General features: G+C 40.8%; 1 protein-coding gene across 3 annotated transcripts in view; it reads right to left on the reverse strand.

Annotated features, from left to right (window-relative positions):
• Positions 1-13674, reverse strand: part of Nell2 (neural EGFL like 2) — a 319609-nt gene that overhangs the window by 79771 nt on the left and 226164 nt on the right. For all 3 annotated transcript variants that reach the window (XM_041642655.1, XM_041642656.1, XM_041642657.1), the window contains 2 exons: positions 4207-4329; positions 1427-1522 (listed from right to left, as the gene is read on the reverse strand). In XM_041642655.1, the coding sequence (XP_041498589.1) occupies positions 1427-1522; positions 4207-4329 (219 nt within the window). The remainder of the gene's footprint in view (positions 1-1426; positions 1523-4206; positions 4330-13674) is intronic.

The following is a 13674-nucleotide window of genomic DNA, read 5'->3' on the forward strand; positions in this document are numbered from 1 at the left end:
TAAATGTAGGACTAGACATGGTCACTATTCACCAAAGTTCTAGACCGTCATCTTCACATCAGGGAAGAAATCTTAAAAATCAGTATTTAGATGTCTAACCTGAACCTGTGCAAAGTGTCATTCCCTGGGAACCTAGTCACCAAAATGCTGTGGTACAAAGTTTCACAGTGAACCTTGTCGGTCTGGAAACAGTGGAGGAGAAATAACAGAAGACAGGAATTATGGAAAACCGCTGCACCAGTGGTATCTGGTTTTAATCCAGTAAATTCCATGGAAATTAAATGCCCAGCATTTCTATATTTTAGCAAGTTAACCAGTTTGACTCATATATATAATACATTTGGGGGATTAAGATATAGTAAATGACCTCTTTAAAAGAACCCTACATACAAAGAAATGTCACTATTTCATATCAGGTATTAATTATCCACTGGATGTTGAAAACAATTCTTCACAGTCCTGTCTGAAATAGGTGACTTGGGCAGACAAGACCTTGGTGAGAACGGCCTGAATACTCACTCCAGCAAGATCTCATATAAAGTGTTTATTTCCCAGGGAGAGCAGGCAATTTTCTGTCTCACATGCTGATTGGGCAGTATCTTTACTAAACAGCGTGAGTCTCTAAGTGCAAGAGATGCACAGTACACAGGACCGCCCCTCTAGGAAGACTTATGAGAAGCAATGTGACCTCTAACTGCCATTGCCACCAACAGGTTTCTCTTGGGAGAAAAGGCAGTTTCTGAGGTCATCTGCCATTAGACTCCTTAACTAATAGCAAGCGAATGACCACTCCTGTGATTTCAGCCGGGGGTGCTTCCGCTTTGCTGCTAACACATGCTTCCCACTCGACAGACCTGTTCTTTTGCAGTCATAAGCTGCATGCATACCTCATGGTCTTTAAAGGAAGTTTTTAGGCTTTTCCCTTCAGGAGCAATAAGTTTGGGTGAATTTAATTAATTATTTTAGGAATAAATGTTTCAAACATTTTCTAATAAATATTAATGAATAAAACGAGGCCATTTTTTTAATGTCTCAAATGCAAATGCAGACAGTAGTGGATCCTCAGATCAGAGACAGCCATAAACTTGAATTCTCTGCTTTCATATAGTCATAATTTCGAGTAAAAATGTGCGCTGAATGAGCAATAAGAATTAATAAGTTGTGAAATCCTGGACTATCCCACACATCTTCCTGAAAAAGCCCAATACGTCCCTTGTTACAACAGCTGCAAAACCTCCTTAGAGTGACGTCAAGGAATGGCCCAGTGACCATGCATCACCCATGTTTCTCCACCCCCTCCCTGAACTTCCTTATTCACAGTGACATGGTTTGAGAACCTACTTGAAACCCGAGGCACTATTTTCCTCATGAGGTACTTCATGTATCAGAGAGAAATTCTATTTTGTAGATGAAATGATAGTTCTACCTGTCTCACAGCTGGGTCCAGTGAAGCCTTGTGGGCACGCACACACGTTGGCAGCAATGCAGGCTCCTCCATTTCGACAGCCGTCTTTGCAAAAGGCTGCAATAATCCAGACACATGAGTAAATCAGACAAGCGGTGTCAGATACATGGCTGTCACTGTGATGTAAGTACACCAATCCGTAATCTCTATGCCCAGCTTGTCTTGATTCCCTTGCAGATGTGACACCAAATGATAAAAGATACCATAATTTCATCATGATACAGTATTTTCTATACACGAGAGGAACTCAATATGAGCTTGGGAACAGTTTCTAACAGTAAGGAAATAGCTTGCTGAAACATAGCAAAATACAGTCGCCTTGCATAGAGTGACATGCATTACAGCTTTTATTGTGTTCCATTGGAAAAATCACACTTGAAAACAAACATTAAAAAGTGATAGCTGACTCTGAGATTCCATCTTACACCTGAAAGAATGGCCAAGATCAAAAACACTGATGGCAACTTATGCTGGAGAGGCTGTGGGTAAAGGGAACACTTCTGCATTGCTCGTGGGAGTGCAAGCTGGTACAGCTGCTTTGGAAATCAGTATGGTGATGTCTCAGAAAATTAAAAAACAACCTTCCTCAAGACCCAGCAATACTACTTTTGGGTAAATACCCAAAGGATGTTCAACTGTACCACAAGGACATGTGCTCAACTATGTTCATAGCAGCAATTTTTGTCATTGCCAGAACCTGGAAACAACCTGAATGTCCCTCGACCAAAAAGCAGATAAGGAAAAAGTGGTACATTTGCACAATGGAGTACTTCACAGCAGAAAAAAATAATGACATCTTGAAATTTGCAGGTAAATGAATGGATCTAGAAAACATCATATTGAGTGAGGTAACCCAGACCCAGAAAGACAAATATCACATGTACACACTCATAAGTGGGTTTTAGACAAAAAGCAAAGAAAAGCAGCTTACAATTCACAATCCCAGAGAACCTAGACAACAATGAGGACTCTAAGAGAGACATACATGGATCTAATATACATGGGAAGTTGAAAAGGACAAGATCTCCTGAGTAAATTGAGAGTATGAGGACCATGGGAGAGGGTGGAAGGAGAGGGGAGAGGGAGGGATGGGAGCAGAAAAAAATTATAGCTGAATTAAAAACAATAAAAAAGTGATGGCCATTCTAGATGAGACAAATCACTGGAAAATGAAAAGAGGAAATGGGAAATGATGGACTCCTATGACTCTGGGCTATCTACATGTTGGCTAAAGTACTAAAACATCAGGGAAGGACGTCAGCCTTCCTAAAGTTTTAAGCTGGCCCTGCTGACTTAGAAACACCCAACAGTAAGAACCACTCACCCACCAGCCTTCTGGAAGAATGGCATTCACCTGCTAAGGAGAAATGTTTTCAGTTGGTGTTTACACGTGCTCATAATTTTCTGGGTTACTTATACTTTATGACCTGTGTTTTCATATCAGAAAGGAATCAGAACCAAGCAGAAGTAAGAAACGGAAGCATGGGGGGATCAACTCCAAACCAGATGTTGTAAAGGAAATTCTAAGAGTTTAGTTATATTATTTGTCTATTTCCCAAGCAAATGCCTGTGCAATTTTAACTCCAAAATAAGAAGACCTTCTTTATGTTGATCTACATGACGATGTGTGAGTTTTGAAGATCAAGGCCTCCCACAGTGCACTGCAGACAGAACTTATGACTGGATCCTGAACCACTGCACTGACTTGGTCTTTTCTTCTCACAACTGTTCTACCACAGCAAGTCTACTCCACTGAATGTCAAAGTGGAGGGTAACATCTACTTAAGGGGTGGGCATCTTTGGAGGCTCAGAGGTCTACATGATACAAATTGATTGGTACTTAGAAATATTAACTTTATCCTATGGGATCTGGTAGCTTCAAAGTCAGCCCTTTGCTTCCCACGTGAAGAAGGGTAGAAACTCACCTGGGGAAGATGGCTTGGAGGGATGTGCAACAGTAGACAGCAGTGAACTACAGCTGGAAAGTCCACTGATACAAACTAAAGCCTGAGGTGGACATTTAGGGGAACTGTCAACCGACACTGAAAAACAACCTAACACAGGAAACTACAACACACACAGACCCGGTGTGCACAGTTAATATTGATGCCACAGTGACAGAAACTCAAGAGAGAAAGCATAGGAAATGGGGTGGTATTTTAAGGAGAATCAGCAGGGTTACATGTGACTAGGTTGTGCTTCCAGAAAAGTCGCTATCATGATACTTTCATGGGCCCTAAAACCAAATGCCTGAGGCTGGGATACTGGTAAACCAGATGAAAAGAAAGATTCAAAGAAGCTAGAGATAAAGGCTTCAAGAAGCAGAATGAGCACATTAGAAGGGGAAGTAATTGGGGAGAAGAAATACAATGACGATGCTTAGGGCTTCAAAGATGGAGCAATTTGTGATTTAAAAAAAAAGCAAAACTACAAACAAACAAACAAAACGCCCAGGACTGGCTGTGGGTGTAGTTTGTAGAGAAAGACAGCTATGCAAATTGCTGTAGCTGTCACAGAAGATTAAAGCAAAACCACTGCCAAATTTCATGGCTCCATAACTGCTGGAGTGATCAAGGAAGGTGGCAGGAGCTGAGACAAAGATGATGGGATATGTAGCAACACTCAGGAGTACTTAAGCAACTCAGTGTTCATGAGGTACAGACGAGGGAGGCAGAGGGACGAGAGAAGGGAGATGCTGGCTCTATATGCCGTGCCGAGCAATGGCCACAGACGCTCCCTACCTTTGCATATGGTTCCATTCCCAGTGTAGCCAGGCTTGCAGACACAGTTGTGCCCCCCGACAGTGTTAAAGCACAAAGCGTTTTCATCACAGTTGTGCTGATTTGTGGCACACTCATCATGTTCTGAAATGAAGAACACAATTGTGTTACTCAAGGACAATTTTCAAAGAAGTCATACTTTAAATACATTAGTGTCTTAGTTGTTATATAGCCGTTCTTCCCACTGTAGATGGAGGCAAATTATAAACTAAAGACAACCTCGGATCATTCCAGATTTTGAAGTATTATGTGCTATAATAGAACTACACATATAAATCACATTTTTAACTAGCCAGTCCAACAGGCTGACCAGTGGAAGACTAGAATAGATGCTCTCATAGACAAATGCCAAAGTCATCTATGTAACTTCTGTCATTGACACTTCAGGGATTATCCTTGTAAAATAAGTCTTCCTGCCACCTAACTGTTCCTTGTAAGATGCGACTGTAACTGGGAAGGATGCATAATTGTTTTACTCTTGGGGTGGTTTGAATGTAATTGCCCCCATAAGCTCATAGGGAGTGGCACTCTTAAGGGGTGTGGCTTTGTGGGAGAGGGTGTGGCCTCGTAGGAGGAAGTGTGTCACTGTGGTGGTAGACTCTGAAGTTCCTTACTAGCTTAGCAAACTGACTGCCCAGTGTCTCAGTCAATTGACTTCTTGTTTTTTACAAGCCAAAATGTAGCCAGTACCGTGTCTGTCTACGCCCAACCATGCTCCCCGCCATGATGATAATGGACCGTGGTCATGGTGTCTCTTCACTGCAACGGAAATCCTAACTGAGACACTCTAAAAGTCTTGGCCTGCAAAATAACAGGGCTGAAATTCTGGAAACTGGATGCCACCAGCTGACATCTGCAGCTGCACATGCCATCATGAAGACTGCTATGCACTGTTGTGGGGACATCTTAGGAATGTCCTCTCTCCACAAGGCAGCATCCTGTGAGAACTTGATGAAACAGATTAGCTTTCCTAATACATGTATCTCACGTGTGCAAATACACATCAAGTATACAGCCAATGTGATGTCCCCTCAGCTGGGGACAGCTTGTTACTTTTCAAAGCTCTCAATCATTTGGTCTCTCTTTCCACTCCTGTGAGAGAGGCAGAGCAGATCACAATTCAAAGGATAAGGCAATTGTGACTTAAATGTTAACACATCTTGTCTGAGTTCTAGGAGTATTAGCTAACTTCAGACTTTTGAATTCAGCAAAAATATAGAAGTTAATAATAAATACAAGAAGGTGTGTGTCTTGGGGGAGATCTAACATTAAAACAACTTGTGTAGGAAATAAAATATATAAGGACATGTGCACAGATTAGTTTAGGTCCCTAAATTGTTTGCTCTCTAGGTTTCTTTCACATCCTGGTCTGCTTTTCTTTTAAACATTAACATAGCAGTAACTTCAGCAAGTTTGTGTTTGGCATAGGCGGCTGAGAGTACACTATGTGATTTAAGACAACTCTGAATGGACTCCCCTGCATTAACATTCCACTATTATCTCATGACTGGTATCAAAAGGGAGCTCAATTATTATTATTTTAACTCCAACCCTGTAATAAAACTTTTGGAAACTATTCCCAATAAATTCATTAGAGGAACACAAGATTATCAATATGAATGCTTAAGAATTACAGCAATGGATATGTTATTTTAAGTTCCTAGCAAAACTGCTCAAATACTACATTCTAACTCCCCATTGTTCTCCAATATCAGAACATCTCATTCAGCAAAAATATAGAAGTTAATAATAAATTAGCGGGGAGAGTCCGTGCTCATCATCTGTAGCGTAGGAAGAGTGTGTGGTTCCACAAATGCCTTGCATCAGGCATTCACAAAATGTCTGAGGGGCCGCCTTCCTTTGGATTATTCTAAACTTTGTACTTGCTGTCAGTTTTCGTCCTAGCACTGTTGGAAACACTACAATTAATCTACCAATTTGTGTGTGTGTGGGGGGGGGGGGCTGGGGCGGTCAATTGTATACCCTTAAAAGAAGCTACTGATGGGTTGAATACTATTGCCATCCCTGTCCATCTGGTCCTCTTTGGTATTTCATGCTCACTGTGTAGAGGACGGGCATAACTGGGTTTGTTTAGAACCCAGAATGTAATGTTCTACAGATAGTATATAATCACCGAATGAAATGGCCTATGGCATGGGTTACTCTCTTCTCATTTACTCATGGTTCCTGAGAGGATGCTGTGTGCTATTGCACAATTCTAAGGAAGAGACCGTTTTTTGCCTTCTGAACATGCCTTTACAACCATATCCAGCAGTCTTAAAGAACCCTTCTCCTCAGGTTCTCCTGGGAAAGTGTAACCATCTTCAGAGGTCAGGCTCTTTGTGGAAATACCTTCATGTCTTCTACCTGCAAAGTCAGGGTTCCTGTTGGTCTGAGACCCACAAACCATGCTCCGCTGCTTTCTTTTACCAATCATAGTTTTTCCTCCCCACTCGTCTGCTCTCAGTCCCACTCTGTCATTGTAAATACTGAGACAATGATGTTTTCCCTTTGGATTTCATTCAAACTTTAATAGGGAATCATTTTGGAGATATAAAGGTAGATTGAATGTTTCTTGAGATATAAAAGTAGATACCACATATGTATTTCACACACACAGAGAGAGAGAGATTCACACACACACACACACAGAGAGAGAGAGAGAGAGAGAGAGAGAGAGAGAGAGAGAGAGATCAGATATAGAAAGAGGAAGATAGGAGAGAAAGAGGTAGAATTCCTATAAACGTAGATTTCACATAAAACAATAATACATTTGTATTCACCAATGACTCTTAACTTCAGCAGGTTGCTATATCATATATTAGGATTTTTCTCAGGATAAATGGATTATTATAAACTACCTTCAAGCAGCTTACAGTTTAGTTGGTTGGGAAGGCAGGAAACATGCACATGACTGCCTTCATGAGACGGACCAGAGCAAAGAAACTAACAGATGGTCATGAGATAAAGAGGGAGAGTTATTATCCTTGGTCAGGTAGAGGTCCAAGTTCATGGAGAACAGGATAGCTGTCATGAACTTTTTTTTTTTTACATATATTCAAGTATGGAATGATGGATTCTAAATTACAATGACATCTCTGCACTTTGATTCTGTTCTTTTTGAAGCAATGCTGCTCTTACCGATTTGAATGAAACAGAACGATTGCTGATAACCACAGTATGAGTCAGAGCTCACTGCACTTGATCTTACCCTAAGGCCGGTAAGCAATGAGTCAGTGCTTACCACAAGCTACACAGTTTGTAGATAACTTAATTCTCACATTAGTTAAAATTTATGTACCAGTATTTTATAAAAAGTTAAATTTGCCCTGGTGAGATTAAGTAATGTACCCAAGATTAGAGGTTTAGCAGCTCTTGGAATTGAGAAACAAAAGCCAAACTAATTATTTGCTAAGCAATAGAATTAACTCATTATCCCATAAGCATGATTCTTCAAATCTTTCTTATAGTGTCATTTATAGTTTTCTGTGATTTTTTAAATTTTGAGTAATTATATTAAAAAATTATTATAAAGAACTTGCAAATTACAAACATCACACTAAGTACAATTAATGAGACCCAAAGATCACATATTTTATTTAACTTCCATACAGTTAGACAAGTCATTTTGAGGCTATGGAGTTATTGATTGGATTTTACACTTTTCACTATCAAATGAAGTTTTATGAATTTATTCACCAGCAAAAACTGAAAAAAAAATCCATGGCAAATTTAGAACTAGGAAAACAATTGCTTTATATGCTCTTTGATGACTCAAGTGTCCAACACCTACATCCATAGATTTTACATGCTTATACATAAAGTTTACATCACACACACAGCTTAATGTCTTTCTGGGAGTGTGCATAGTCTTCTACTGCTTTACAGTGAGAAATTATCATTTTCTTATTGCATTTTCCACCATGCTTTTAACCACGTATGGTAAAAGCCTTATGAGAATTACAGAGCTTCCCAGGACTAGAGTAATAATTCATGCATAGTGACATCCTTGTTTCTATAAGACTGAAAGAAAAACATTTTTAAAAGAAAAGCAAGACTCATATAATGGCCAAGCTCAACCACCTTCAACACAAGGCTGAGCTCATAGAAGCCCATGGAAAAGTGTACAGTGGTCTTGAGAAGTTTATAACAATAACATCTAGATGCAAGCTTAGATTTACCTCAACAATCAATGGCTGCCTAGTGGATTTAGTGGATTTCCTCTGCTTTTGCAGACCATATTGCATGGATTATGAAAGCGACAGACTCGGCAGAAGCCCCTCTCCTCTGCTGCCCCAGTAAGGTCCCACAGTGCCCCCCCCCCCGCCTGCCATCCTTGCCAAAACAAGCACTTAGTTCTTTGTGCTAACTGGTGAGGCTCCTCAAAACAACAGAACCATAAATCTGCAGCACTGAGAACATGTTTTCCTGAAAACGACTAACAACTATCAAGTAGCCAGGTGAAACACAGCAACTCTATTTTATCAGCTCAGATCTTTGAACTTGTGCACTGCTTCTTAGTATCAGCATGAGATAATCATCTTACTACCTATCTTTTCAAGAAGGATACAATCTGAGTTTGAACAACATTCTGTGTTACAATGCGATGATCTCTAGATGACTCAGAGTGTCTAGGGAAAAAGAAAAAAAAACCTAAAATTCTTTTTTTTAATTTTATTTATTTATTAAGGATTTCTGCCTCCTCCCCACCACCGCCTCCCATTTCCCTCCCCCTCCCCCGACCAAGTCTCCCTCCCTCAACAGCTCGAAGAGCAATCAGGGTTCCCTGCCCTGTGGGAAGTCCAAAGACCACCCACCTCCATCCAGGTCTAGTAAGGTGAGCATCCAAACTGCCTAGGCTCCCCCAAAGCCAGTAGGTGCAGTAGGATCAAAACCCAGTACCATTGTCATTCCCTCCTCTGACTCCCTCCTTCCTTCTGCACAGCTATGTAGCCGGTTTGCTGCCTACCATTAGCAGAACATATATTCCCCTCAATGAAAACATCTGTGTCCTAATATCACTGACACTTGTGGAATATTGCTGTAATCCATTAGATGGTCTCAAACATCTACAGTGACCTGTGCTGTGTTGTGACTATGACAAAAGATGAGGGTAGAAAAGAAAAATGAGATTACAAGATATTTTAACGAGCAATAGCAGGGAGACAGTGTGTGCATGTTCTGACTCTCCAGCAGCCTTGGCTGCACACCGCTGTTCTAGATTAAAATGGAGGGAGCACAACTTCTACAAGAGACCTGCTATAAAACGAACACAAGAAATTCAAAGATTCTAGCACATAACAGATACTTGGTAATACTTGTTACCTGTTTGTTACCTTCTTCAGTGGGATCTATCTATCTATCTATCTATCTATCTATCTATCTATCTATGCTTCCATTAAGTCATGTCCTGTCTTTTCTATTTCGATCCCTTTGGGGAAAAACCTAAATATTTTGTAGAAATTGCTCTCTTTATAGACTTTTCAAAACTCGAACACATTCTGTGTATTTTCCAGAATGCCTCCACTTTCAATGGTGGCAAGGGAAAAATACTGTCAGAGTAATGAAAAATTGCTCATTTTGTTTGTTGGGTTCCTTATTTCATTTCTCTATATTATGGGAAAAATAGGCCTCACATCATTTTAACAGGAATCTACTTTCAATACAGTTATAGTTACTTCAAGAAATCCCCCTGAAGCTTTCTTGGTACTCACTCACATTTTGTTTAGGATTGAGTTGCCGACAGTGACCAATAGTGGCTTCTGGCTCTTTTCCAGAGTGCTTGGCAACAGGACTTTGTTCATAATACCTTCTCTGGCATACTTAGTTTTCCACCTTCTGTATTTCTACTAGTATGCCCACCTCCTTAACTAACCCTTATTCGACCAAGAGTCCCAAAGATGGCTCCTCGGTGTCCTTTTCACTTTCGAGTGATCCCACAAGGAAACTCAAACTGGCTTAATGACAATATTTTGTTTCATTCTTTCCCATGAAATCAGCATCATCTGATCCACTGTAGGCCAACAGATCACTTGTAACTGTCAGGCAAATAATTTGTAGTTGTTCTCTGAACACATTTTTGCAGTTTTTGTTGTGAACTGAGACAAGGAAGCCTCTTACCTTTAAGGGTATTTTCTATTGCTATTTTTTTTAATCCTTTATTAATCCTTTATTTCTTTTCTATTCTATGTTTCCTTTACTGAAAATGCATTTTCTCATACAGTATAATCTAGCTATAGTCTCCTCTTCCCCAACACCCCAGAGATCCCCATCTGAATTCATAACCTTTCCATCTCTCACACGAGAAAAAAGGGCATCAAAATGATGATGATAAAATTCTAAAATAAATAAGATAAAGAAATAGAAACAGAATAGGAAAAAACAAACAAACAAACAAACAGAAGAAAAAGAGCCAAAGTAAAAGCACAAGAAATACATAGAGAGCCAGAGACCCACACATTAGTACACACAGGACTCCCACAAAACAAGAAGCCATGCTTGATGGTTTGAAAGAAAACAGCGCTGAAGGGGAGTAGCAGCATTAGGAGGTGTGGCTTTGTTGGAATAGATATGGCCTTGTTGGAGGAAGTGCGTTACTGTGGAGGCGGGCTTTGAGGTTACATATACACTCAAGATACTGCCGAGTATCTCAGACCACTTCCTGTTGCCTTCTAGTAGAACTTCTAAGCAGGACTCTCAGCTGCTTCTCCAGCACCAGGTCTACCTGCACGTCACCATGCCACACCATGATGATAATGACTAAACCTCTGAAAATAGAAGTCACTCCAGTTAAATGGTCTTCCTTTTTAAGAGCTGCTGTGGTCATGGTATTTCTTCACATTTAAAATACCATAACATATGCGTGTGTGTGTGTGCACGCACGTGCGTGTTTTGTGTGTGTGCATATGTATGTGTGTGTCTGTGTGTGTATGTGTATTCTTTTTAAGGCAACTTGAAAACGAGAATTATAAAAGTAAGTGCCTTCCTGGGCATAGTAGCACCCACTACATAACCTTAACACTTCAGAGACTGAGTCAGAAGGACGGTGAATTTAAAGCCATGTTGGACTATTAAGCCCTGTTTAATTTTTTTTCCCCATAATTAGTCTCAAAATTTTAGGCTGGAGTGGAGGCTTATGCTTATAATTCCATCACTCAGCAGAGGAAGACAGGAAGATTATAAATTCACATCCAGAAAAATAAAAGACCAAGTGCCAAGTCAGATGACTGATTTCTCCTAGCACCAGAGACAGTGAGTGGAATAAATGCCCTAAGCTCAAAACAAAAACAAGACATGCTAACAATAAAACTCAGGAAACAGTCTAGCCCAGGAGCTGTCGACTGCTGTCTATGACCCTATGAGATAGAGTAAATTTTCCACAGGAGTTGCATATCAGATATCCAGCATTATATTATGCATTATCCTTCATAATATAATACTTATAATGTGATTCATAACAGAAGCAAAAATTACAGTTATGAAATAACAACAAAATAATTTTATGGTTGGAATAACCACAACATGAGGAACTGTATTAAAATGTCACAGCATTAGGAAGGTGGAGAACCACTGCTCTAGATGGTAGTAAGTCTTCGGTCTTAATTTACCAATACCTGAACATCTAACACAATGACTGGCACACAGTTGGTCCCTAAGGAATACCTGCCAAGAATGCATCAGTCATTCAGAGCTGTTGATGCAAACCGTCTAGGCATTCAACAGTGGCAATCCTGAGCTCCCTCCCCCTTTCTCCTCAGCCTCTTGCTTTCTCCCCTTCACATTCAGCACCATGCAGAAGAAAATATCTTTAGACTTCTAAGAGCCACAGAGGACTGTTCTCTCTCTCTCTCTCTCTCTCTCTCTCTCTCTCTCTCTTTCTCTCCCCCCCCCTTTTTCTCTCAATAGCTGCATCCATGAATGATGTGGGAGTGTCATATATCAATCTGTTGATTTCATTGGTTAAGCAATAAAGAAACTGCTAGGCCCATTTGATAGGCTCACCCTTAGGTAGGTGGAGTAAACAGAACAGAATGCTGGGAGAAAGAAGCTGAGTCAGTGAGTCACTATGATTCTCACACTCCAGACAGACGCAGGTTAAGATCATTCCTGGTAAGCCAGCTCGTGGGCTACAGCAGATTATTAGAAATGGGCTAGTCCAGGTGCGAGAGCTAGCCTAGAAGAGGCTAGATAGAAATGGGCCAAGCGGTGTTTAAAAGAATACAGTTTCTGTGTAATTATTTCGAGTAAAGCTAGCCGTGGGGGCGGCCGGGTGCCGGGGACTCAGCCCGCCGCTCCTATTTCAACACATGAAGGCACCACAGCACCCAGTTAACATCTTCCGCAGTTCTTGCCTCCACTTCTCACCTCCATTTGCACGGGTTATCAGTTATTCGCACCAAGCCGCTCTTGCCTGGGCGAGTGTAACAGTCTTGAGAACATGATCTTCAGGTGGTTCCGCCTTCACTCCTTGCCAGATGACTTTTCATAACACCCTCTCCCTCCGAACCTCATCCCTTCCACTCCATTCTCCTCTTCTCTTTCAAGTTAGTTTTTAGTACCACACTGTTCTTTGTTACAATCACCAGGGCACTGCAATCTACTAAGACTTTCACTGTGGCCTTTCGTCTAAGCAGAACACACACACACACACACACTCACACACACACACTCACACTCATACATAGTAGTAAGTCATTAACTGAGGTTCTGCTAAAAGCATGAAATTAGAGCTCTGTATATTTCCCGGAGCTCTGCACCATGGCTGATCTCTGCTCAGATCAACAATGTCTTCTTCAGAAACCTTGCGCAATTGACCCTACTTGTTCCCATTTGAAAGAGAAGAGTCACTGCTAAGCGAGGGAGATGTCTATCTACAGAGGGGGAAATCACTGCCATCTGACCTCACATGAACCACAGCAGCCTGCTTTCCTGCTTTAGAAACACGATACCTTTTTCTGTTGTAACATCTATAGGTAAGATTAAAGGATATGATCAACAAACCATGCCAAAAAGCATGTCAGAACAGAATCAGTGTAAGAAGGAACTTATGAGTTATCAAAACTGCAGCACTCTGACCTGGGCTCTCAGAAGATTGCCATAATTACATCAAAAACCATATTCTGATCATTAATCTCCCAATTAAAATAGAATAATTTGTTTCTGTGAGCCAAACAAGCAAACAGACACCTGCCAGTATCCTCACTGGGGATTTGCTTTAGCGTGAGCTCCACTGCACAACTCCTGCTTCCTCCCGCAGTTTGTCTGAGTCTCCACCACAGCAAGATTCAAAAGACAATATCACTTTCCATGCCGAAAGACTGTGCATACTGTTCCTCAGTACGCTTGCGCAAACACAAAGGGAAAAGCATCGCTTGTGGATTTTCATGCCATCCTTCTGTGCCCACTGTGAGTAATAAGACTTAACTTCTG

The sequence above is a fragment of the Microtus oregoni genome, unplaced genomic scaffold, assembly GCF_018167655.1.
Source record: "Microtus oregoni isolate MIOR12 unplaced genomic scaffold, Mior012 000077F_ref0000221, whole genome shotgun sequence".
Taxonomy (NCBI): Eukaryota; Metazoa; Chordata; class Mammalia; order Rodentia; family Cricetidae; genus Microtus; species Microtus oregoni.